At 38.6% G+C, this 27,570-nt stretch overlaps 1 protein-coding gene across 5 annotated transcripts in view; it reads right to left on the reverse strand.

Annotated features, from left to right (window-relative positions):
- Positions 1 to 27,570, reverse strand: part of NEK6 (NIMA related kinase 6) — a 67,994-nt gene that overhangs the window by 27,949 nt on the left and 12,475 nt on the right. For 3 of the 5 annotated variants that reach the window (XM_032982644.2, XM_032982620.2, XM_032982661.2), the window contains exons 2-4: positions 14,044 to 14,165; positions 4,813 to 4,953; positions 3,435 to 3,497 (exon numbers count right to left, since the gene is read on the reverse strand). In XM_032982644.2, coding sequence (XP_032838535.1) covers positions 3,435 to 3,497; positions 4,813 to 4,953; positions 14,044 to 14,136 — 297 coding nt within the window. In that variant the 5' untranslated portion in view covers positions 14,137 to 14,165. Of the gene's footprint in view, positions 1 to 3,434; positions 3,498 to 4,812; positions 4,954 to 14,043; positions 14,169 to 23,278; positions 23,290 to 27,570 lie in introns of those variants that run through there. The other 2 variants (XM_032982637.2, XM_032982626.2) reach the window with 2 other exon arrangements.

A 27,570-nucleotide genomic window follows, 5' to 3' on the forward strand; every position in this document is an offset into this window, starting at 1 on the left:
TTTAAATAAATATACTGGCTCTAGGGTTTTTTTTGGTTGGTTGGTTGTTTTTTTTTTTTATCACTACTGTATATTCATGTGGCACAGAAAAGGCTACCTGAATTTTCTTTTGTCAGAATGAAAGTATATTAATTCTCACAAATCCTCAAAATGCACAAAACATTGCAAACACTTTATCTTGGGTTAATGACATTTCCCATTTCTTTAATGCATCCAAAAAGTATGATGGCAGTTAATGCCTGATGTGTATGCACAGCAGCACTGCCAGCAAGAGGCACGTGGAAGGGTAAGCCACCTCTAAATGAGTGAGTGTGGGTGCTGGCAGCCCAAATGCTGATTTGATTACAGCCATATTATTGAGCTGCTTTACCTAAACCTTTTAGACAGAATTACACTGAAAGAAATGTACAATTTTGTCTGGCTTCTATTAAATTTTGAATAATTATAATTCACTCAACAAATCAGAAAAAACCCCTTTGTTTCCATAGTTACATTGAAGTCTTTGATCAAAAAGGACAAAATATTATTTTGAAAGGAATAGATTACATCAAGTCTACGCAATTCCTTCACAAATTCCTCAATGGTCTACATTAAAAATAAAAACAACAAAAAGAAAGAAAAGCTCTTACAGCAAGTTGTTTTAGTAATAGTCTATAAATGCTTCGTACTAGACACCAGAATTTAAAAGTAGCAAGAAAGTTTTAAAAATATTAATATCCCATATTACATGCCCAGACACTATACAACTGCAAGGCAAGCATGTACTTCACATCAACAGTGATGAAAAAAAGTTGAACAAGATTTAAACCCACTCTGAAATACTGTGCTCAATTGGGTCCTCACACACTTTACACTTCCTAGAGACAAAAACAACTACCTTCATTGATAAACATAGGAAGTGAAGTGTATTTTATCTTAGAATACAATGCCACTAAAATGCTGAAATTGAAATTACTGAAAGTCATTTGAGAAAAATACACTTGTCCTACTTTCCCGAAGCTGCACAGACACGATTCTAAAGGAAACCAAAATGTGAAAAATTCACAACAGAACAAGAAACCCCATGAAGTTTTGTAAAAAGCCAGGCTAGAGACCACAGGTACTCTGCAGCAAGAACTGAAGCCTCACTTTTAAAACTTTTTCCAGGCATGGACTACTCTGTCCCGTGCTGCATAAATGGTGACAGCTACTGCCCAGCCCTGAGAAGGGACCTGTGTCCTGCTCTGATGAAGCAGCTCTGGAGTTTTGAAACAGGACTTGTCATGGCTGTCCCAGCACATCCGCACACAGGCCTCTAGTTATTTCTCTGAAGCTGTGAGAACAGGCAGCATGGGAGCCATCAGTCAGCAAACGATGAGCTGCAGCTGTATTGATCTGCCCAGTTAGTGGTCTCGGGGCACGGCGTGACGTGCAGTCCCGCTGCTGACACACTGACACTGCCCGGCCTGCAGACCCAGCGCCAGCAGCACTGCTCCCACACTGGTAACTTCAACTGGGTACTTTTTACTTATTATCTGCTGATCTCAGAAGCTGAGCTACATGCATCTTGGACAAAATTCAATGGATTTTGTTGGCTCAGAGTTGAAAATTAGTAGTCATTTAAAAGAAATGAACTATAGAGAGTATTAAGTAATGTCTCTCCTTTGCACCTGTAATACAACAGGATTCATAAAACTGATTTTTGAACATACTCAAACTTCAGATTCCTTGGATGGCCCTACACAGCTGTCCAAGTACAAAGACAGGTTGACATTCAACAATAAATAATTAAGCTACCAGCACAGTAATGTTTTGCATAATAAACAGCATATTGGTATGTTTCTGTAGACTGACAGCAACTACTCCTGCTCCTCCATTCACCCCCAACTAAATGAATTTACTGGAATGATTTCTACTCTTCTATAAAATATCGCGCAAACCAATCCAATTTTATCAACCAGTATTTTTCAAAGCAGAACTGCACTCTGTTGGTATAATGGAAACTCACTCCCTCCAGAGAGCTCCAGCTACCGTTTACAAAAATCACAGACAAGAAGTTGTAAGCATGGCAAACGTGCTACTCTGCTCGGAAGACAATCACCAAAGACTTCAAAACACGCACAGATAGTGCTTAATTCCGGACAAACAGAGGTTTTAAACTTAAATACACTGGCTCTGGGACAGATACAACAGTGTTTGACTTTAAAAGGAGCCGAATCAGTCTTCCAATACCGCCACAGCTTGACTAGACAGCTTTGGTGATGGCATTAGAGTGGGGAGAGTAAGATAGAACTGAAATGCCTTCAGCAGTGGATAGGGAAGCCCTGTGTAGCCCAGCTATCGTACGTGCTTTCACAACTCGGCCACTGTGGGAACCCTGGTGGGATTCCTGACTTCTTGGTGAGCTTTACCCAGGAAGATGAGTTGCCTCTGGTCATCCCACACAGGTGGACATGAGCTGACCTTCTAGAGCCTCCTGGCATCACGAGTATTTTATTTTCAGTTTCCTCTGAAACTCATAAATTTGCACATTCTGCTCTGAATAAACCCAGTGCAAATTTATGACATCTTCCATAATCAGAGATCAAGACAAAACCGTTTATATTATCTAGAACCCCACAATATCACGAATTCTCTTTTGGAATGCTAATGTTGGCATTATTTTTCTCCACGACTGTTCAGCAACTGGATCACATTCACACAAACTACTATCTTCATGTTTATCCTGTGTGCTTTCACTACACTCCAGCAGACTCAGGCTTTGTCTACAACTGCGTAAGTATAAATTGACACTTTAAGTAGAAATACCTAAAATCATATTTATAAAATTATTTAATACTTTTAGAATTAAATTTGACTATCTAAACTAAAATTTTAGCCTTCTACAATCTGTTGCATTTACTCAAAATAGATATTTAAAGTGCAATGCATATATATTTTTTTTTTTCTACCAACATTTTGAAATAAATCACCAAGGCATTAAAAAAAAAAAATCACTAGCTAGTTTAATCACTTAAACACTCCCTGGTTTCAGAGCCTTTATCTAAAGTAGCATTTTTTCATGTGCTATGTATACATATAGATACATGACATGCAGATGCAAAACTGTCTTCTCATTTAGCTAATTCATTAAAGTAACAAACAAATCCAACCACATAAAGGGCAGAATTTACATGCCTCTCTCAAAGAGAAGTACTTGTGGGCTTTTTAAGGCAGAAAGATTTTTTAATAGATTCCTTTGACTATATGCAGAAAACTCAGAAAAGTTAAGCTTTAAGACAAAACTCCTGCATCATGTAGGCATACTAGCTTGCAAAAGAAAGCACGGTCTATTAAGATCATTGTATGTGCTATATAAGCTTTATTTGCCATAACAAGCAAGCGACTGTTGCCAACCTGAAACCAGTTTTTCTTGCAAATCAAAAAATGGAAATAGTAATTGTAAAAATTCTTACCTTCAAGAGGTCAATTTCTTTAATGCAATCTTGCCTAGCCTTGGCATCCATCATTTCAAAAATCTTCAAAGACAAAAACACAGAAGATGAAAATGAAACAACAGAACTCTGTATTTTAACAAGAAATTGGGTCTTTCCTCTCCCAATCTGTATATCCTTTACTGCAATGAGTATACACACAAACCCCAAATCAAAGAAAGAGCAATGTTTTCTTTATTTTGAAACTATTGAAGGGCTAGTGATAGGGTAAAATTAATTTTAGAACCTGTAGGCAATAATCTTAGCAGCATGAAAAACAAAGATATTAGTTTGTGAATTTGCTGTCATGATTCTCAAAACACAGTTAGTTTAGTTACTATTAATTTCACATGGTAAAGAAAGATAAAACGTTTATTTTTTTAAAAAACATATATAGATATTTCTCTGTAATAATTAACAATAATATTGAGCATTAATATTCATTCTGTAATAATCAGAGAGTAAGTCACCAGAAACAAGAGTTTAAAGGATCTCTTCAAGGATTAAAGGCAATTTTCTTCAAACGAAATGCTGTTCTGAACACTGCACAATACTTTAAGCCAAGTTAAAAATCTATTCTACTTGCATGAAAGTTTTTCAGAAATTCTTCTAAAATTAGCAAGTGCAGGCATTCTTCTCTTTCATGCTCGTGTTCTCATGGTTCCTGTGTTGAGATGGCAGTCTCCAAGCTGTAGGACTATGGCCATTAAGGCCTCGTTCTTTCATACACATTTAACTGTGATTTAGTGAACCCTTTTTATAAAGAGTTACATTAGAAATAAATATGAAATTGCACCACTGCTACACAATTCTGATTTAGAAACATAAGACCACTCCAAGATGACAAGGACCATGCAGCGCAAACACAACACTCAAAATGGAAATAGGGTCCTGTATAGGATATATGGCAACATGGCAAAGGTGGCCACAGCGCGTACAGCCGAGGGGCAGGCAGGAGCACAGTGGGGCCACTTGGCCTCCTGTATCCAGATGTCAGCTGAGCACCATGGAACCAGCCTGACTTAATCAGTATTTGTAAAACTGCTTTGAGACCTTCAGAAGCATTATTCTTTACTCCTTATCTTGAAATAATGAAGTAAAAAAAAAACCCACACCCTCTAAAATCCAACTGAATAAAATAAGAAAGCAGATTGTTGGAGGTTTTTTTTAATGTAACATCAAAATAGATCATCCAGTGATCTCAAACCTTAAGCTCTCAATTTATAAAGCATTTTATTGCGTTATTACTGCTGACAAAAGAATACTGAAAGAGGTATCTGATTCAAAGTAATCTCTATATACACTTAAAACATTCCCATTCTATTTGCTAAACTGTAAGACTTTGAACTTAAATGCTCACCTGAACTTTCTTTAATGCCACAGGTTTTCTGTCCAGAAGACAAGTTGCCTTGTAAACTTCGCTGAATTGTCCTCGTCCAATCTTTTTCTCTATTTGAAAATCTGCCAATGTGCAGCGATATGGGTACGACGTTAAATGTCTCTGTTCAATTCAAAAGAAATTAAATCAATGAATCAGAAAAAGTGAAGCAAAACCATGAATTTGCATTCCCAATGACTTCTCTATGGCTGCAAACTAGTGGTTTCTGTAACTAAGCATATTCAGGAAGATAAATTCCTCACAGTAAGGATTGCCCAGCAAGAAAAACAAAGAAATTTGGTGTTGATTTGGCATACAATGGACAATGGAGTAGTCTGTCTTTCCTCTTCCCACCTTCAATTTTCTCTGCCCACTTCAGACAATACCGTACCAGAGCAGTCTCAATATAAGAGCGCAGTATACAGCTGCATGCACACACACACATAATGGCAGAGACTTGAGTAAAAATATTAACCAAACCAAAGCATAAAACTAGTAACAGCTACCAAAAACGTAAGGAAGGGAGTTAAGATCGCCAAATGCGCACACCCCCTTGCTTTCACTGCTGATGGTCAAGAATTCCTAGTAAATGTATTAGTAACATAGGGTGAATTAAGTGCAATTACTTTTTAAAAAAGGAAATAAAGTCTTGCCTTCTGTGTAAGCAACTAATTAGTCTCAAACTACTGTCTCCCTAGTTACACACCCTCTCATCAACTCTGCCTGTTTATGCCACCCGGGGGGCCTACTTCAGAGCCGTCTCAGGTAAATACCCAGCCAGGCAGGTAGACACAGCCTAACGAGGATTCCGCACTCCACGGACTAGGAATGGCTCTCTAGAGCCATTCCGGTCTCTTCTGTAATTAACATGACTGCTAGCCAATGTTTAAATAAGAAATTATGAAAATTAATTACTTAAAGTTGCCACGCAGACCAAGTGGAATATTTTTAAGCTTCAGCATCTTGAGCTGCTTTCGAGTTTCCATCGAAAACTAGAAAAAGACCAGTTCAGACCAAAAGGTGGGGGGGAGGGCTTCTGGGGGACGCGGCCATCGCTTACGGCTGAATCTTTAGCAAACTGTCCCAGCACAAGTGTCCAGGGCAAGCGGGCCGGGAGAGCTGGATGGTTTAAGATGAGTACTGCTATCACACTTATTTCCAAACACAGAAGGGTGGGGCTGGAAGTAAGATTTAAAATGCAGGTAAAGCTTTCTGTCCAGCACCTTTTGCCAGCACTGCAAGTCAGTGTGAGGATCTCTTACAGTGTATATTTATTTTAACAAGTAAGTTTGGACTTCTTTTTTTGCAACAGAAATATAAATGACTACTATTCAACAAACAATAAAAGGTATCAATCAGACATTTGAAAAAGCCCCCAGATTTCAAAGTGTTTGCAACTCTGAACTACAATCACAGTTAGTTGGCAGAGGTTTTGTAAACAAAGGTGTGAAATTCCATGTTTTTATGAAGACTCACTAATAAAGCACCCTAAATAGTAATTTCTGACCCACAAACTGCATCAATCAACTGAGACAAACGATATTGAAAACGGTCACCTTTACAGCATCTTTTTCAAAACAAACACAGGAGAAAACCCCACAAGAAAAGCTACTCTACCGCAGGCATGCTCAAGAAAAATGATTACATTTTATAAATGCTGGTGATACAGAGATGCAGATATAAATCACAAACCAGACAGTGAAAAGACTATCAGGTCTTTTTGCTGTCATCTTCCCGCTCACCCCTCCGGCAGCGAAAGGCTGTTTGCTGCCGGAGCTTGCCCTGCACTTCCACACCACTGCCCCGGGTCAGCCACTGAGAACTTACTGAGGATAAAGCTCTGCAGTTACGAAGACAGGACTGTTACTAAACCGAAAAGCTTAGATGCTTATGGACTCCAGAGAAGACAAAAATGCAAACTTTAGTTTTTAGCAGCCAACTTCTGCTAATTCAAGTAGGCACATAACTGGAAATTTAACTCCAGGCCACCACGATCATCAGCTCTCTCAGTTTAAGTTCCCTAAAAGCGCAAACTCACTCCTTTTCAGATGAAACGACACAAGTACTTATTTTTGAAATGCCAAGGCCACAGGTAAGTTTTTCCATTCATCACCATGAGCCTTTAAATATTTTCATACTATGAGAAAGGGGGTTTGTTTCTCTAGGCTAAAGAAAACACAGTAAAAATTTTTATTCATGAACAATAACCTACCCAAATAAGAAGGCTGCATTAGAATTTGTAGTTATTCATGAAGGTGAATCACACAGAAACAGGAAGTTAATTTCATCAAGTACTTCCTTTGAACAGTTCAGGGAATGTTTCCCTTTTAAATTCCCTTTACTCTCCACTATACTCTGACAGAAGCCCTGCTACCCACCTTACTGTGCAGCCATCAGCTGCAATCAAAGTCTGGGTTAGCAAGCAAAGGAAGGCTACTCTCAGTACTTGTGCTGTGCTGGAAGTTACACTGAGTTTACAAGCTATAACACAGCAAAATAAAAATTAAAATGAAGATTAATTTCTCTACATTTTGCAGTGTATGCTACACAATAAAAGGGGAGTATCTTTTCATTGATGAAGAAGAAGGTACCCTGTGGGTCATCAGACAAATAGCAAGTCTTAAGGTAGCGTGCTGTATTATTTACATGCATTCCCCTTTCAGTTACTAAATTATCAACAAAGTAAGGCAACATGGGATGAAACCAGACAAGCAAATATTCCATGTAAACAGCCCCTGCAGCTTTCTCAGTTTAAATTGGTTGCAATCTCTCTTTGCAGGGATTTGATAAGTACTAATACTCAATATACATTACAGTAATACAGGAATACTAATCTTATTCCAGGGAGTGCTAAGGAAACATTAGTTTATGTGCATTTTTTGTGTGACAAAATCATCAGAAGAATGTCTGATCACAAGTATTTGTTCAGCTTGACTGGTAACTAACCAGGAACGTCTCCATTTCTCAACCTTCTTACATATGAGCTACTAAGCAAATCAACTGAGATATCCAGTCAAATCGCTTTACCCAGCCAAAAAAACCCATGTCTGTATATAAAATTAAAAACCACGTTTTCCAAATTAAAAAACAGAATCAAAGCATTTCCTTAACTGTGAACGCGTGCCTCCTGAGCCACATTTTTCTTGAGTAGTAAGAAAGTTTGAGCAAAACCTCTTCTAACATGGAGTTAACATTCACAATAGAGGTAGCAGCTTTAATGAGATTTTATGAAGCAACTACCACAAAACTTTCTTTTTAAGGAAGAAATCCAGGCTGCAATCAAGGATGGTACCCATTTGCCCTACATAAATCACTGAATTGTGTGTTTCAACCAAGAGTGTTTAAGTGTAAATTAATATTTTAAGCATGTGCCAAGAAATATCTAGCAACTTCTTAACTTGAAAATACAAATAAATGTTAGGCAAGTGACAGGGTGTATGTGTGTGTCCCAACCACTTTCACATGGTTAGCACATAAAGTCTGCTTGCCATGCTGGAGTTAATGCTGGGTGATGACTGGACACCTTAGCTGATATGTTCTGGCATCCTCCAGGACTACAGCTGCACATTTGCATATGCAATGACCTAGATTTGCATTTGCTATCACAACCTATCAGACCTAATTAAAGTAATGGAGCTTTCATACAGGCTAGAAGATGTTTGATTGCAGTATAAACCGGAGAGCATGCTCAGGTTAGACCAAACTGTACCAGAAAGCTCCCTATTGATTATAGAAGTTCATTTCCTCCTACGGCCATTTAAAAATTAACCTTCTCTTATACTTTACTGTACTTAAATGTAACCAGGTAACTCCTCTAAATACTGTTACAAGGACACATTTAGAATACCTAAGAAATATTTACCTCCTCAGAATACCATCCCTGGAGTCCGGTCTTGCATACATTTCACTTATTTCATGACTTCTGGTAAGGGGAATGCAGTTTTTTTCAAGTCCTTCCATGTTCAACTACTACAATTTTTCATGAAGCTGTCAAAGAACCAATACCTATTCATTCGAATAAATCATGATCTTTATTTCTGCACCTCTCAGAGTTTTCATATACAGATATAAATTGTGTGTAAAATTAGACACCATCATCATCTTCAAACCTGTTCATCAGTTTTCTCATTTTCAGGACAGATTCAGGCTCTGTAAAGGCTTCAGGTTTGCATGACTATAGTAAAACCAAGCCACTGTCTCTGCAGAACAGGTTTCATGGTCAGTGATGAAGCTTTAATTAAAAAAATAAATAAAAAAGGAAAAAATGGGAGAAAAAAAAAAAAAAAAAAACAACCAAAACAACCCCCTCTAACCATTGGACCTCTAAAGACACTACGAAAATTGGTCTGCTTGCACATTTCTGTTCCCAGGGCAGCTGTAGGAAGGGAACAGTCTGGGAAGAGTAGTTTTGAGACAAAGGCTGTTCTCTCTCCACACAATGAAGTCCCATTCTTTTACTACTCCACTCAGAAAAAAAGAAAAAAAAAAAAGCTAAAGATTAAAATCAATTAATTCCTCATTCAAATAAAGAGGCTATTCATTTTTAAGAAATGCGGAGATTATTCCAAGAACAAGCTATTCTGGACAACATCTCTGGCATACATTTTCTCTTTTAGATGTAATCACTGATGTGAGAGCAAAAATTTGATGCAAGTTGTAAAAGTATGGAACAACCCTCGTCGCAATACTTAAAGAAGTTTGCCAGAACTTTCAGCCTCAAATTTTGAAGTGTTATGAGATTTTCTGCAAGACAGTATTACAAGGTTTTGTAATGCTAAAAAAAGCCAATGAAATGAAAATTGCAGTTATATTATCTTGTATGCATCTGAACAGATACACTGCAATGATAAGAAACTTACTTAAAGATTAACAGGAGTCTATATACCAGATTATAAAGCAACGCAGGCAAATACAGAGGATGACAGTATTAGAAAAGTTCCTTGCTATGTACTTGCTCCCTGGTGACAGGATGTAGTTTCTACTTACGCCTCCACATTGTTGAGGATGTCTGTTACAGTGCTACCAGAGGCGCCTGACCACAGGCGACACTCTGAGCACGCAAGAATAGAAACAGGACAAAATTTACAACTGCAGATTTGAAACAATTTCCTCCAAATTCTTCATACACTGCTATAACCACATGCAGGTGGGAGAGCTACATAATCTGAACTCATTTTTTGTATTTTTTTAAATGAGTAGTTGCAAAGCTCAGAATTTGTATTTCAGGCTAAGAAATAATACGAAAAAAACCCTGTTCTCTAGAAAGACTTTCAATCTCCAGAACAATTAATGTTTGGCCAATAAATTTACTTCTTTGTAATTACTTTAAAAGCTGAGGAAAATGTGAACAGTCCTGAGAAAACTGTCCAAGCAGCCTTTCCTGCAGCCTCTAATCTGATGTTTCAGGCAAAAAAGAGTACTGAGAGACTGAAGAAAAATATATCAGTAAAATACTAATGTGCTGCAGAGCAATGCCTGTATGACTGCTTCTCCCAGAGGCAGGGAAAAAAATAAGCCTGAATGAGCTGAAAAAAGGGGAGTGTTCACTGCTAATTGCACAATATATAAACCCAGAGCGCTAATGTTAATTAATAATAAAGTCAGTCGTTTTAGTGCTGTCTGATTGGCATGTGGAAAAGCAGAAATAGTCATCAGCCTGCACAAATGGCTACAAGGTCACAAGACATTTAGATTATTTCTAATCAACCTAAAAATTGTTAAAGATTGGTTAACCAACAGTTAAAGTCAGACACTGCAATCTTTAGATGCCAGTAAAAGCATCTTTCCAGTAAAGCCATGAAATGAAATATTCTTTAGAACAGTAAAAATATGCTCGCCCAATTAATTTTCTGAAATCTCATTAAAAAATTTAGCCCGACTAAGTCATACACTTCTGACCTGAATTTTAATTATCTTTATGCTGGATATAAGTTTTTTTCTGATATTTGTAATGCATCATTAATTTTAAAGGAATGGTTTCCTTGCTTCTAAAGTGCATACTTCATCTGAATGACATTTACTGTAAACTAATTTCACCTTTAAAAGACATCTGCAATAGTAGATGGGGAGGCTTCATCCCCTCCAGTTGAACATGTATACATTATAAGCAATGATTTACTATCAACATCAGTGTTTCAAACCACTTTATGATGTCCCAAATTATACACCCATCTCCATTCAATAATTCCTACCTGAAAAGAATTTTGCATACTTTGAGGCTGAAATTCCAGTGTGAATTTATGAGAACGCATTAGAACAGATTGATTAAAAAAAAAGAACTTCTAAGCTCACAAGAGATGAGGAAACTTTTAAAATATGGATTATCCTTCAAACAGGTAGTCAAGTAATTATTGAATACATCACGTTTTTCAATTTGCAGCTTCAAAATCAGACTACACAGTCATCATAAAATATCCTTAACCTGACCTGTTAGGTTTAGAATTTAAAGTTTGCTGAAGAACTTGTCTTGAATTTCCAAGTTTTAACATACCTATCAGCAGGTATTTGTACTAGCTTGTGACAAGGAACGAGAAATACCAGCTTGAAATTACTAGACCAAAGTGATACTCACAAAGAAATTAATATTAACATAGAAACGATCTAAGCATTTCAGAAAACGGTAAATTGAAGAGTCTTTGCTGCTAGATGACCGGTTCAAATCTACCTTCAATTCTCAGACCAAACTGGAACTACCACAAACAGCTCTGCCGCCAAGGTGTGGGAGTATATAAAAGGGTTGTTTAAAAGTGAGTTATTGTGTTTATTTAGTATGAAAACTAAATAAAAGTTATAGCTTCATATTTTTGTATCACTGATTTACTCCTAAATAATGTTTATAGCAATAAGCAATAAAAGTTAGGTAATCTACAGACTGAAATAATTGACACTTTCACTCTGGAACATTACTAGAAAAGTGTTCTGCCTCTTCCTGATGAACCTGCTGGGCAGGTAAGGGAGTCAGAAGCTAAAATTGTGATTTTATTGGAACTTTTTTATACTTACATATTCACTTACTCTAGAAAACTTTTAAATATGAAGCATTACTCAAAAGTGTCATCTTGTTACTAAACGATAGTAAAGACAAAGAAAAGTCCGATACACTTACTCATAGCTCTATACTAACTAGTTATAAAACAGAAATAATGTCTCTGTCAGAATTTAAAAAAAAAAAAAAAAAAAGCTTTAGAAAGCAGCACAATCACAGGAAAAATTTCTGCTAGAGGAACACACTGTTGCTCTGGTCTTTCTGAGGGTGATGCAGTAGTCTTGAATGAAAGGGCTGGCAGGAAGAGAGGGCCAATCCATACAAAAATCCTCCCTCATCCAAGACTCTAAAAGCTCAAGTTCTGTTTTTTTCTGCCTAAGCTTTTATCCCTGCTATTCATGACATTTCTTGCAAGACCAGTTTGGTCAATTTTTCCTTCCCAAACCTCTCTCTCTTTCACAAGCTATTACATAGCATGTCGGCATGACTTATATCTTCAGAAGGAAGAAATGATCTAATTTTGGATTCTTTCAGGTAATAGGTACCAGAAAATTGAAAATTATATATAATTACATTACTGCAAAATGGAAAATAAGAAGTATGTAATAAGCAATCGTATCATGCCATCAATGTAAGGTAGCCTGCCCGCTAAATAGTACAATTTTTGTTAACTTCTAAGCTGTTTGCTGAGGAGATACAATTTTTCTCTGGAAGACTGTGTATTTTTGTTATTCAGTGCTTTTTTTTTTTTTTTTCCACTTTTATTTTAACAGCAAAACCAAAAAGAAGTCTTTCTGCAATCCTAATTCCAAACTAGATCATTCTCATAACAGTTAATATACGCAGAGACCTCCGTTAACACAACTTGGATATCAACAGAGCTGAGGGGATGTTTCACTGAACAATGACCATACAGCAAAATGAGTCCACTCAGCATCAGCATAACAGCAGAACATAGATTATTAGCTACTAATTACACTTAACTATGCCATTACAAATTCTAACATGTGCTCCAAGAAGCCATGAATGTATCTGCTGCACAGGAACACTTCCTAATCTTGTTCATGAAATAATTACAGGGGCTCTATCCTGCCAAATGAGGCAGTAATTAACCCTAATTGCTCAAAATGCAACTGGCTAATTCTAGGAGATTAATCAAGGGGATTCAATTATTATTAAATGACTTAATATGACAAATTGCTACATTAGGAGAGGGGGGCTTTGCTCCATACAACGCTGCTTTCCCAGCAGTGCTGCATAAGATACACTCATCATTGTACTGTGTGTGCAGGCAACTCACCGCTTTTGCAAATCCCACACTGTTTCGATACAGCCTTCCTAGCGACCACTTCTTGTTCAGGGAACCTGGATCACCACTGGGCTGCACGTTTGGAACGGCAAATTAACACCCACAGCCCCCTCCCCAAGGTAAAGTCACACCACAGTTGCAGTAGTCTTCTTTCTGACAGCTTTTCTACGATGCATTTTGTTTAGTCCTCAAAATATATAGGTAAAACTGAATTGCTCTGATAAACAGTCAGTCCAAAAAAGACAAGCAACCAGAATTCACAAAATACAAGTTTCATTATTACAGTGAAGGTATCGGGATTACTTTGAATGCAGGTCTAACCCTAGCTTTAGCCCACTTGTGCGGAAAGGCAGGGAAGAGAGAGATATGAGCGGCTATAGTGAAACGTGATAATAGTATAGACAAAATACATTGTGGGAGAGATTCCAGAGACTCAGAGGAAATGAAGTCAGAGAGCCTACAGTTTCATGTAAGATGAACTTTTGCTTGTATTTGGTAATTACCTCTTCAGCATTTATTATTAAACTATAAAAGGAGATAAAATACATTTATTCACTTACACAATCAACTGCTTTTACTTGGCCTTTTCTTCAAAGGACCAGAGAGAAGAGAAAGCCAACACAGTACATGTTTTTATAACATGATTTAAAAATTTTTGCTTTAAGCAAAATTCAAACTACTTCCTTTTTCTCTTATTATCAAAAAACTGGATTCAGGAATCTCTGGCTGACTGGCAGAATCCCAAACTGGATATATACCCTAAAACTGCTGTAACTGCAAAAATGGAAAAAAACAAAACAAAACAAAACAAAACCAAACCACAAAAAAACAGGCTAAACGCTAAGAAATCTATAGGCCTTTATAAAATGAAGGGAGGAAAACACAGGAGGAGAAAGATTAAAGAGACACATGTGCTTACCTGTGGATCATGCTGGTATTCCTGCCCCGGCAGCTTGCAAAGAGGGTTGTTCTGGTCCCCTAGATGATGTGGGTGGTTATGCTGCCCTTCCATGGTATCATACCAAACTCTGCCTCACAGCTCTGCTAGAGTTAAAAGAAAGAAGAGAGAGAGAAGCCTCATCACTGTCCAGCCAGCACTGAAAGCTAGAAACTCTTTCTAGAGGTGTGCCCACACGTGGTTGTACATCAAGACAGCAAGAACCGATTCCTCCCCTTTCTTCCCTCGCCTTGACTCACACATACAATTCTCACAGAAAGAAACCCCTCATCTTCCAGCAGCCCCAGGGGAGCTCAGCCTGGCACTGGCAGACCAGAACGCACCCGCTGCCACCTGCAAGCTGAAAGGACACAGCAACAGGTCAAAGCTACCCTCGCTCTCCCCAGATTACCAAAGCAAAGTACCAGTATCACAAATGTTACTGGTATCATTTCATAACAAGCAAAGTAGCAGAAAATGGGTTTATTTGGTCGGTGGCATGTTATCTGCAAGAGATACTGCTTTTGTGAACTGTAAGAGCAGCTAGCGTTACTTCCCCTACTGCTACTGAACTGGGATGATCCCCAATGGTATCGCACACTTAGCGGACAATTCAAGAAAGGTCAGCACATTTCCATTTGTGAAACAAAACGGACAGAAAGTCCCACCAGACAGTGTTAGCTTTCTTTGGCCACAGACAACCTAAAAGTGTAGTTTTACCCACATTATTTCTTCCCCACCCCCAAATTAGAAGTTTTCATGCAGGTTGGTAAGCCACAGGAAGCAGTAGCTAGAAACCGTATTAGATTCAGCGAGATCAAAGTATCATTCTAGGAACAAACAAACAAACAAGGAAAAGTTCCATTAATTAATTTGTTCCAGTTTTACCTGCAGCAATTACTAAGCTTAGTTGTCAAGCAGAATTTCCTACAAAAATTGCAGAAATTAGAAGGATGCAGCATTGGAGAAGAGAATCTAGAAAAAGTTATCAGATACAGAGCTTACTGTAAGGAAGCAAAAATAAATTCACCATCACTGTTTGCAATGATCCTTCATTGTCATTCTAAATTTACTTTTAATTCTAAAATTACTCATTCAGTCTCCCTTCCCTTTTTTAAGCGCAAAGATCTGGTTTGTGAAGTTCTGAGTCACAACACAAAACAAAATTTAACCTTCATTTATGCCGGTAGCACAGCTGGTGAAGAGCTGTGAAATCCAGCACCTGAAACATAAAACTTCTACACATCACATCTTGGGTCTACCTCGAAGCAAATAATTTCATAGTACGATGAGACCAGTTTTATCTTAAACAGTATTATAAAAATCAAGCAAAAGCTTGTGGGTAACAGGAAGGAAGAAGAGACACAAGTACTTGGGTGAGAGTGCTCAAAAAAGAGATTATAATCAACCATAACACAAACCAATTAGAAGGAATTGGAAGTGTGGTAGTCAGTCTCCATTTTTTTAAGAATTAAAAAAAAAAAAAAAAAGCCAAAAAAAAAGAGAGGGAAAAAAAATTGAAAAGTTAAATTCCCACAATGATTGAATGAGGCAAAGGAACTCATTTCCTGAACTGAATGTACCAGACTTGCCATTGTTTATATATGTTGCTGGACATTTGAAAACACCACCCAAGCACACCACCCAGCAGTGTGGGTACGACTGCTCAAGTGCTCATCGCCACTGTGCAGAAATCCCGTGCTCCTCCGAGTGTGCATGCCCAACTGCCGTGCCTCAGCATCAGGACGAGCCACCCCTGCCCACGAACTCCAGCCATGATGCCAAGACCACTCTAAGCCGTTTCCACGCTTTCCTCCTTGCAAGGTCCCTCCCCGCAGAGCACGGGCTCAGATGCTGCAGGTTCCAGGCCAGCATAACACAGTAACCTAAAGGACAGTGTACTCACCTTCAAACAGCAGCACCCTAAAGTGCCCGAGGTGCAAAGAGCTGCCCAGCAGGCAGCTGAGGCATTCCCAGTGCTGGGACACCACTGTGAGCACACATCAACTAGTCCTCCTCTGACACAGAGCTGTGCACAGATCTCAGGAACGCTGTAGTGAACAGCAACGGGGCAGTTACGGATGGGCTTTTGACCCAAAGCCTTCCAGATACACCTTCTGTTTGCAGAAGTGTAGGAGATCGGACATAAATATATTTACTAGACCTTCTAGGAGACAAAAACCATACTTGAACTATTAGTGTTGCCACGTCTGAGCCTGACTCTGGGACAAATCTTGGTAATTTTATCAGCTATTCAGGGGACACTTTGAGAGTGGATCACAGCACTCCTTGCTCTGTGCCAGTTCTTGGCTCAGGCTCTGGCCCCAAGCAAAGTCAATCCTCAAAATACATTCAGAGCATATACAGAACATGAACAATAAATACTCTCATTTCCTTTCTCCAACAAAGGACTGTATGGAGATTTTTGGGGCTTATTTAATAATAACATTATTTAATAATGTTATTATTACCCACACATACTCCAGGCAATCTGTTGTTTGGAGTCGCACTCTTGCTTGTCCTTAGCAGTGACCAGGAGCCCAGTGGCAACAAGGGAAGATTTAGTGGCCAACGCAAGCATTTGCAGAAACTTCTTTCAAGAGTTTTGGCAAGTAATCACTCAGTGAAAGAGTTCAACCTGACCTCATTAGTGTATTAATAGTGCATGCCTGGCACTTGGGCAATGACTAACTCTTAATTTAAAATACAAAGGTATTTAAAATATTTGGGGGAGTGGGGGAGAAAATATGATGGAGAAGAATTTCTGTAGCAAGTTTGGTTTGGGTCTTTTAACAATTGTCAGTGAAATAAGCCTTTAGATCTGGCAGATCTTTCCTGTAACGTGTGCACACACAGTACCGGGGAGAAAGCAGAGAAAAGGCTTTTGTTGTTTCTTAAAGCAAATGAACTTTCACTCTAACAAACACTCACCAGAGTTGTGAGAGCTGAAGTACCTGCTGCATATAAACAGGCTAAGAGATGTGTTCCTCTCAAAAAAACCAGTTTTTCAAAGTCAGTACTGTGAAACTCCAGTGGGAGAAGGCTGATTGCTAGTAGTATGAAGAAGTTTGATTTTAAGATTCCTTCAGTATCGGGAATCTGTGGGTTTATTAGTAACCAGGTGAATACTTAAAAAATAAAACTATGTCTCTTAATATCAACATTAAACTGTCCTATGACATTTCTGCATTACACTGCCAGAACTATTGTAAATATTTTAATATTCATGATTTGAAGAAAGGCTGTTTACTGGAAGGGAGAACGTAACACATGTTCCTTCTCTTCCAAGCCCACAGGCACAGAGAAAACACTGCTAGGGACTGCAGGCTACTGACAGCCTCACTTCTCACCACTTATCTCCAAAGGAATTCAGAAATTTCACCTTTACAGCCTCGAGATAAAAGGCATGTCCAGGCAGTGTGATGTGAAATATCTGTAGTCTAAAACTGATCAAACATTGTATCTACTGCATCCTGTGTTCAGAAAGGACTAAAGCTCAAAAACAAAAAAGAGCTATTTCTGAATACAAGAACCTGAGTCACAAATCTGGGACATTATTTCTAACAGAACCATAACTTTCCAGCCATCACGGGGAATCTCAAGGTATGATTACTTACCATGAGGGATTAGACAATGGGAAGGCAATTAACAGCTCCGAACGGCCTAGCTGCCAGGAGCGTGTACAGGAATGCATTAGGCAGAGTATTTGGGTTTGGTCACTGTTTGTTTAAAGCTCTACAGCTGGAAGCAAAGGAAGAAGTAAGAACAAAATATCAGCTTTGAAAAGAGATATGGCCCAGCTCACATGACACCAGCTCCGAGCCGCTGACACCTACGGGACAGCGTGTCCTGCGCGAAGCTGTCAGCTCGGCTATTCTGGGCTGCGGGCAAGCACATGCTGTAGGTAGGCTGGAAGGGGGATCCCCGGGAAGGGGCTTCATGGAGGGTCTTCAAATACCAGCCAACAGCACAAAGGCACTTTATTACGTCAAAAAAGCTACACAGATTTCTCAGAATTGTAATGCTACAAAAGTCTACGGGGGCTTGGGTATCCTCTCTTTTAAAACGTCTAACTACAGAACCAATATTGCAATTTTAAACATGAAAATGTTGAGCAAGGAACATGATAAATGTCCGATACAACTAATTAAAACCAGTGACTTTCACCCCCATTCCAGATACTTGTACTCTCCTGAGGAAGTGACCATGTTTTGAGCTACACTTCACTAATCCTGAAGTTAGTTCAGATATTAGCTGCAACATGTGAGATAGGAATTATTTTAGACTACTGGAGAAAATCATAAACATATAAGAAATGTTTAAATCTGTTTAGCCACTCCTTACGCCATCACACCATCCAGGCTACACAATCTGTGCATTAAGTTAGTTATCTCATGGAATCCAAGTTACCATGAAACCCTTCTTGTAATTAAAATAAGCGTTTGAATGAGCATACCAAAAGCCGTATCTTCATTCCTTTGAAAAGGAATGATCTTCTCAAAGTTACTTGAATGAGTTACAATCTCCCACCTCACTCAGGCTATATGGGTTAGGATGGAAGTATCTCATGCTAAGAGAAGTTGTTTCTAAATACAGCATCATGTGAATGTTAACCACACCACAGTAAAAAGGCTGAACTACATAACATTTCAGCTTAGTTAAAGCATGCAATGACTCATTAACTGATGGCAATATTAATAGGCAATGAATTTTCCTTTAAACATTTTTTTTAAAATAGCAATCTTAAATGCAACACTTAATTTACCGACATCTTGAACCAGCGGTCACCATATCTAAACCAAAGTTATGTGTCCCCATCTAATTCAGACTTTGGCCTGCATCAAAAGTGGAAGAAAATAAATCTACTACCCTGGTGTATTTTAGGATGTAACGCTACTAGCAACTGGACCAAAAAATCAAGAAATTTACTGTACATGTCACTTCTTAGCAGCAACAGTATCATTGACACAATCCAGCACCAAAGAAATCAAATAGGGAAATAAAAAAAAGCTACTCAACACAAAACCAAGCAGTGACAATAACACTCCAGATTCAGTCTCATTTTCTTATTATCAAATGGCGGGGATGGGGAGGGGGCAGTTGCAGACCAATAATTGAAGATTTTACCCTGTTTAAACAGCCAAAGACAATAGTAGGAAATAAGACAAGAGGTCTTGGAATAAGCTCTCTTAACATTGGCATGTTTTTACTTTACATTGTTCTAGCTCTGCACTTTTACTTCCCAAGTGACAGGCTTTTTTATTTCTGCTTCCAAATTCCCTACAAAGCTTCACAGTGTCAAACATTTTCAGACCGGGTCTTGACCATGACAGCACGTTAAAACATTTTTAAATTGCATGAAGCACTACATATCTTTCCAAAAAGTGGATAAAAGAACAGGATCGTTATCTGTAAAAGGTATTATAAGAACAACCTAACAGCTTTCTAGCATTACTATGAATACTCAAGTATCTCATACACATAAGTGCCCAATAACACATATGCCTCAAAAACCCACATACACAAGAGGAAGGATTGTATACAGTTCATAAAACCTTTTGTAGCATTTTCCAGCTTTTGAAGGCAGATTTCTGCCCTATTTTAATCAAAACTGAAGCATTTACCTCTACCTCCAGAAAAGTAATTCTCTGCTTTGGGAACTCTACACTAAAAAAGCAAGCAGATGATGGCAACTGGGTTCCAGTCCTGGAGAGAGAAACCAGTAAGCAGAGCAGATAACCATGTTAGTGCTTACTGGTAAATGAAGCTCAGGGAGGAACATTTCAGTGGAGCTCTATTGATGCAGCATTACTTCCAGGATATTCCAGCCAAGTTGTGGTATGGATGTATCACAACTGTTTTAGTATTTGGGGTCAATTTTAATCAGCGAGACAAATTCCAAATTACTTGGCTTGGCTGCCAACCAATGTAATAACTTTTACATAGCAAAACCGTCAGCAGTTCAGGCTACTTTCAAATACTGGAGTTCATGATCATTCAACATTAGCAAAGTCAAGTCCTTTGTATATGTGTCATCTGCATTTTACAATAATAGACACAGCCTCACTTCCCTCATGCTCCAACCACAAGAGTATATTTATCATACCAAAATCAGAGGGAACTCTCATGAATGCAGAATCCACTGATATTTCCAATTATTAAAATATCAGTATGTAGCTGCATAGTATAAAGTGAGACATATGTTGTCTTGGTAAAGCTTTTAACTTTCTAATACAAGAAAGACATCATGACAGCATGGAGTCCCACACAAAGAATGGCAGCTCACGTATAACTGAATGGTGCAGGATTGCCTGCCTGTACCTGACCCTCTGGGGGGAACAATTTCCAAAAGCAAGGGAAGGAAGTGAAATATTTCCAATTAAGTCAGAGGCTAATTTAAATATTTGAGAAAACATTACTGAACTCAGCATAGAGCTGCTTTACTTCTCCCAACAAATCTTGAGGTACAAGCTGAGAAATTCTGAAAACAATGCACTGAAAATACCCAAGGTACCAAAAACTTTCACCTCATTTTCTTTGGGTTTGTATCTCAATAGTTTTGCGGGCAATTCAGTTACTCTCTAAGAATTCAGAATAAATTTAACAACATAGTGGGGAATATGACCAAAGCCCACAGAGGATGAGCAGCTTACTCTCTCAAACCACAACTTGAGTTTGTCTGTCACACCATGTGCCCTCCACTCCATAGGGAAATAACGCAAAAAGGAGAAACACAAAACGTATGTCTAACTATGCCAAAACATCTAAAATAGAAAAGACCCCATCCATGCACTAATGTGACTGGCATCATAGTCTTCAAGCACCCTGGTACTTACTGTCACCCTTCTGCAGTACAGCTATTATTGCATACAATAGCAGTATTCACAGATAACCTGGAGTTTTTACAAAGCAAGGAAAAATAAAAACCCTCTCATGCAGTCAGCTCCCCTACCACGCCCCAGTCTGCAATTCTTCTTTGGGTACCTAACTGTCCTTACGCCCTGTCCCATCCATCCAACACCTGCATCAGAAAGGAAAATAAAACACAAAACCCCATTGAACCCCGTGGTACCTTGCAGGTACCTGACAGGTGGGATTCTCAGAGCAGAACAGCCCAGGGCACTTGGTAGCAAAGGCCAAGATCATTAGTTACAAGACACTCATTAAGGGGCAGAACTTCATCAGCATCTTGGCGTTCAGCCTCTCACACCCTAGTGCCCCGGGTGCAGCTCCTCTCTAAAATGGCTTGGTGAAACAGCTGTGACCAGTCTAATAGGGTATCACCATGTGTCTCTGGATGCCTCAAACTCATCTACAGGCCAAATTATTTGCTCCCAGATGTATAATCAACATGATAGGACCATGTGCCTCTGAAGCAGAAAGCAAAGCAGAAGTTTGAGTGCTCAGTGTTACACCTGCTTTCTGTACCAACACTCTTCACCTTCCTGCAAGACACACCAGCTGCTTCTATGTGCCCCACATTGAGCTCTGCCCCTGCCCACAGCAGTGGGGGAGCCAGCAAACCCCAACACTCCTGCCACTGCTAAACCAATCCTCGACTGTCATGGACACACTGCACAGAGCAGCTCTTTCTGTAATACATATTGGAGACTTTACAGTGAACAGCTTAGTAAATGCAGAACGAGCCACAGCAATTCCAGCTTTCCCTAGTACTGCCACAGAAAGTATGCTGCAGAATAAACTATGAGGTTTTCCACTTTTACACCACTTCCCACTATAAAAGCAACACGGCTCCATCTCAAGGAGTCTCAGCCTTCCTGGCTGTGAAGTGGGGGCAGCTGTGCCCTTCCTGGAAACATTACAGGGCTTTTTGTACCTCTGACCTGCTCCAATGCCCTCAAATATCATGTGAGATATATATAGAGAGATATAGATATATAAATATATATATGCTTTTCCACTCAGTTTCAGTTACTATATCCCTCTCATACCCTCTTGCTACAAAGGGACTTGGGAGAGGGAGGCAAGCAGCTCTGTCTGGGTACCTTCGGTAAAACAAACCAAAAAGGCAAGTCTTACATAGTTCCAGAAATCCACGACTTGTTTAAACACAGTCAAGTACATTACTTAAACTACTACACAGATTTCCACCTTTTAACATACACAAAGAATTGAGATTAACGGTGAACAAAATCCGCCGGTGCACAGGAACCAGGCTCGGAGGTGAGGTGCCGCTATCGGAGCGGATGCGCTGGCGGGGGCAGCCCAGGCTCTCCCACCTCCCCGGAGCCATCAGCATGCTGCTCACTGCAGACTCCCCAAAGACTGGAGCAACGCAAACTATTTTACAAAATAAACACAACCACATCAGTAACACTTTCTTCCTCTCTACTGCCCGATAATATTCTTCCTCTTGCTTGCTCATAAAATAAATCTGTCAGGATACTATATGAGATTACCTATATATTTAAATGATGATCTTGGCTTATGATTACATTATCGCTGTGGTTCAGGGTACGTGCTGTGGGGAAGGCAGTCCAATCCTAGGAGAGTATTATTTTCGAGTGACTTTTATTGTCCATTATCTTACACCATTTCTGTCACAGCTATGATGTCTGGTAGGAATAGTTCACAACAGAAATATCTTTGTCGTTAGTATTCTCATTGCAATTTAGTCAGATCAACCTTTAAATCTCATCCATCATACTGAAGAGCTTTGGCAAAGCAAGCACAGTAATATATGCTTCCATGCAAAACCTAATTACAGGCTAGGTTAAAAAGCCTACCCCATTCCTTCTGCAGTGCAAGGTGACAGGAAATCCTGAGCATCCCTTGGTTTCTCACTCTCCCTTTTTGCTGGTGAAGTGCGTAACCCGTTCATTACAGCAGACTGATTCTGTCTGGCACATGACAAACTTACTTGAACCTAACAATTAAACTTCTGACAGCACTTCCAAAAGCAGAGAGTATTTACTGTAAATGCTTGACAATTTTTTCCTCTCTGCTCATCTCTCTCAACAGTCACCTTATGATGACTGGAAATTACCATAAGCAAATAGCAGTCTAACATCAAAAAAACCCCTCATGTTAATGTGAAATACACACCTGCCAACACTGAAAAAAAAAAATATGAATATTGAAGGAAACAACATGAAGAATGCCACTGAAATGCATGAGACAGGAGAGAATGTTGCAAGAGCAGAGTTAAATAATACAATTCAGTAAAATATTGTTCAGAATGAGCTGCCTACAGAACCTGCGGCTGGCTGGAGCGCTGCAGTGGCACGGCTGCCCACGAACACCCCCAGCCCTGCAGAGGAAGGACTGTACAGTTTGTCTTACCAACAGCCCCAGACTGCAGTGAGGGAATTCAAGCAAGAACTGTTAAAAACAGTGTTGATATATCACCAGTAAACAGTTTCAAAATCTCAGGCTTAGCATTAAAATGAAACTGTATCTATAGTTTCCATATTATGTATAGATATATATTTATAATATACACACACAAATGTAACACAGCATGAGTTACATACACCTGCAAAGCCCGAGAAAGCATAAAATATATGGAAGCATGAACAGACTCTTAAAAACAATATATTAAGATTGCTCAGCTCCACAACTTGTTAGGTTTAGTAATGCCATCCATGACCAAAGTGCTAATATATTATCTAATATAACTTTACTTATCTTCACTGACATAAGCTCTAAAGGATGACTGAAAACTGGCAGAAATCAACTTTCCCAGACTTTAATATCAGGGAAGCTTTAAAGGGTAGACCCTGGATCTAGTACTACAAGTAATAAAAGCATCAGTTGCAAAATGTAGTTAAAGGCAACAGTTGTGTTTCAAAGTAAAATTTTCTTTGTCAGTATTTTTAAGTACTAAGGATCCCAGTTATGTTTTTTAACTCAACCTTTATTTGAATTTCATTTAACAGATGGGTATTTTTGAAAACTTCCAGAAGCATACCCTCATCCAACCTTAAACAACTCATATTAATAGAGGTTACAACTATTCAAACTATGAAACTGACCTCACAATAAGAAAATACAAAAATATGTATTTTTATATTCAAAATTTTACAAGTAGCTGCTGCCCAATTAAAATGCAGAAACGAAGACACAGCCCTCAGTGAAAATTGTACCTGCAATTTACAAAACCCTAAGAAGTATGAGGATGTTTGTAACAAATTGTCCTCTGAGCAGCAGAACAGTGTTTGGATCACACCTTCCATTTTACGAGCACTGGAATTACCCTGAAAGCTGGTGCAGATGGGTTTGTGTTGAGACTTTGCACAGACCTTTTGTTAAGACTTTGTGCAAACTAGATTTTCAACAGCCATGATGGAGTGCTGGATTCTCAAAGACCCAAAATCCACTAACTGAGAATGTTTTAGTAAAATGGCTGAAAAGCCCTAGAGCTTTTTCATACTATGTCAACAACTGATATTCATTAAACAAATGCTGTGACAGACACTGTAATTCACTGTTCCATACCTAGAAGCAAAATGACATTAAGTCAACTATTTAAAGCTACTCGGAGCCATCTCACTGTAGATGTCAATAAAACAAATGCTTCCTGCCAATAATTAAGTATCTGTGTCAAACTTCCCACTCTCTTTCAAATCATTCCCTACATCCAGCTCAGGTCCACATCCCCATTTTAAACAAGCAAGATTATAATTTCAAATACTCTGTATTCTAGTTTGGGGACAAATCTAGTAAAATGACTTGAAAATAGCAAGGTCTGACACAGTAGTCTCCCCTCCAACTGTATTACTGTGCCTGAAGATGCTACTTGAGTTTATACAATACTTTTGGTAGAACGTTTTATATGCCTGTTACTTTCATCACTTACCACCACCACCCAGGAAGGTGGTTAGCTTACTTATAATTTTGGTTTTTAAAAGTTTAATCTAAGTTAAGGGTTAGGTTTTGGGATTTTTTCCTACGTAGTAGTATCAGCTCCCTAAAACTTGGTCCCAAATCAGATGACATAATTGTTTGTAAAAGTCTTCTGAATACACTTTAGGTGCTACGCAGCTCAACCCATCCATTACAAGGGATGGTTTCACATGGCTCCTATTAAACAGTCCTAGGATCAGTGCCAAGAGTACTTGGTGATTTATAGTTATGACTAAGTAATCAGTGTGATAAGGTAAATGTTCCTTCTCACCAGCCTCACTGGACTATTCCTACCTCTTATTTTACTGCATGTAATTTCCTAGTGCAACACCACATGTAAATATTTATGTACAAGGTTTGTGCAAGATGTAGATAAACATCAAATACACATTCACATCCAAAATTGAAGATGGATAGCAGTCAGCAGCATTTAAAGTGACAATTGTTCCTTTGAGGAGAGAGAATACTGTAAACACAGTACACACTAGCAAGTTGCCTTTTTCCCCAACTAGTTTTCACTTATGTATGTTGCAGATAAAGAAGCCAACATACTTTAATTTATTTCCTTCTAGTTGCAACTTTGAGCCTTACAAAAGTATACATTATATTCATTTTTACAACCTTTGCAACAGTGGAGATAGATCTCTCAGGCCACTACTGGTGCTAACGAAACACATGTTAAAAATAAACACATACTAAATCTACCTGGAATTTTCCTGTATTGCTTACTAAGCATGCAACAACATGCTCACCTTTTAATTTATAATGTGATAAAGCTTTCAAGCCTGAAGCCAAATTATTTAAGAACATTTCTGTTATCCTTCTCAGAATTCATTCATTTCTGATGAAGGAAAGATTAAATATAGGCTGGAAATATATTCATAACATATACGTTCACAGAAACTGCCAGACATTTTCACATCATTAAATCATAACTGAAATAAGTAACTTCACATACAGCTATGAAACGTGCACTGTCTGTACCAGTAATGTCAACTTCATTATCATGCTGGCTGTACGGTCTCTCTTCTGCATCAAGGGAATAATCACCTATTTGCACATAAGTAACAAACTTACTGTACTACCAGGGAGTTGACAATCTACATGTGAAATACAGTTTCCACTCTCGATCAACATCTTGTAAAAAAGAAGGGCCAAAAATCAAGTTGCAGGGAAGACTGATTGCTCCCCAGCTATGGTGAAAACATCCAATTTAAACCAATCCCTATAAGAAGTTTCTGCCACACACAACTAAGAATCCAAACTACCTGCACAGCTTGCTCCTATCAAGACACCTTTAGCAACCAGACATCTCAAACAGGAGCACGAGTAAACAGATCATCTTAAGCCAGTAAGACAAAAACATCCAAAATACAAAAAGAATTCAAAATAAGCTCTGCTGCTACAGTCCCAAAACTCAAATGTGGGAACTGTTCAGCCTGGTCTGTCCTCAGAAAGCTTAACAAACATATGACCTTAAATCCTAACAAAATCTTCTATAAATACATGTATACATATGCGATTAGAAACACCACCACTTAGCACTGATAAATACCTGTTAATTAGCACACTTCCAAGCACCTGACAAATATTAAGTGAACCTCACTAAGATACTTCTGAAATATTGCTGTAATTTCTCAGATGTTTCCAGAAAGCTTAGGCAGACCAAAGTACAAGAGCAAGCCCATGTCAGATGAGCTCAAAATCCATGAAACCTGCTGTAACCACTTGTGACAGACTCTCTGTTCATGCAGTTTATCTCTAGAGCCATCAGTTTGAGTCTTTAATAGCCAACATATCTATCTCAAATACAGGGGAAAGGAACAGAGGAAGACACAGATACATACAGATATCTGTTCATCCAGCTTCAAAACATCAGAACAACAGCTTGAAGTATTTACATTTCTCATTATTAGAAGTAAGAGGAAATGATGCCGAGAATTATGCAGCCCAGCCAATCTAAAGATTCATATGATTCAAATCCAAAGGCAACTTCAAAGACACCTCATAAAACCCTATGCAAAACTTCCAAGCAGCCAGATGCTAGCATTGCAGGAAGAGCTTTCACAGCATCTGGATCTTGCAAGTAACAGCCAAACGGAAGCAGAAACTCTTCCCCATCTAAAATGATTTAGCATTTTTCCACTTACAAAAATAGCTACATTTGAAATATATTTGTATTTTTTCTGCCCGAAAATATACTAAATAAGACTGTATTATCAATATTGTTATATGGTGTCTTATCTATACTAGATAAAATAGCTTCCCTACACGTTCCTGAGTATCTGGAACTGATGGCATCAGTTTTCCAAAAATTACTGCAGCGCTTTAGTTCATATCCTCACTTCTATATCACTGTACATAACACATCTCCATCTCTATTCCTGCATGAGCAGTTTTCATTAAGAAACAAGATGCATTCACCAGTGCCTTGCAGATGAAGGCTACAGGATAAAACAAGAGATCTGTTCTTTATAAAGTCTACATAGCTACTTTTATTACTTATTTTGATGACAGGGTTAATGAAGTTCTTGCAGAGAACTCTCCCTTTCCTGGGATAAATGCCCAAATTCTTTCAGGATTCACAAGACTTGTCTTTTTAAATTGGGTCCAATTTTTTTTTCCCCCGACAGAAAGGCCTGC

This window comes from Tyto alba, unplaced genomic scaffold (assembly GCF_018691265.1).
Source record: "Tyto alba isolate M040663 unplaced genomic scaffold, T.alba_DEE_v4.0 Super-Scaffold_11, whole genome shotgun sequence".
NCBI lineage: Eukaryota > Metazoa > Chordata > Aves > Strigiformes > Tytonidae > Tyto > Tyto alba.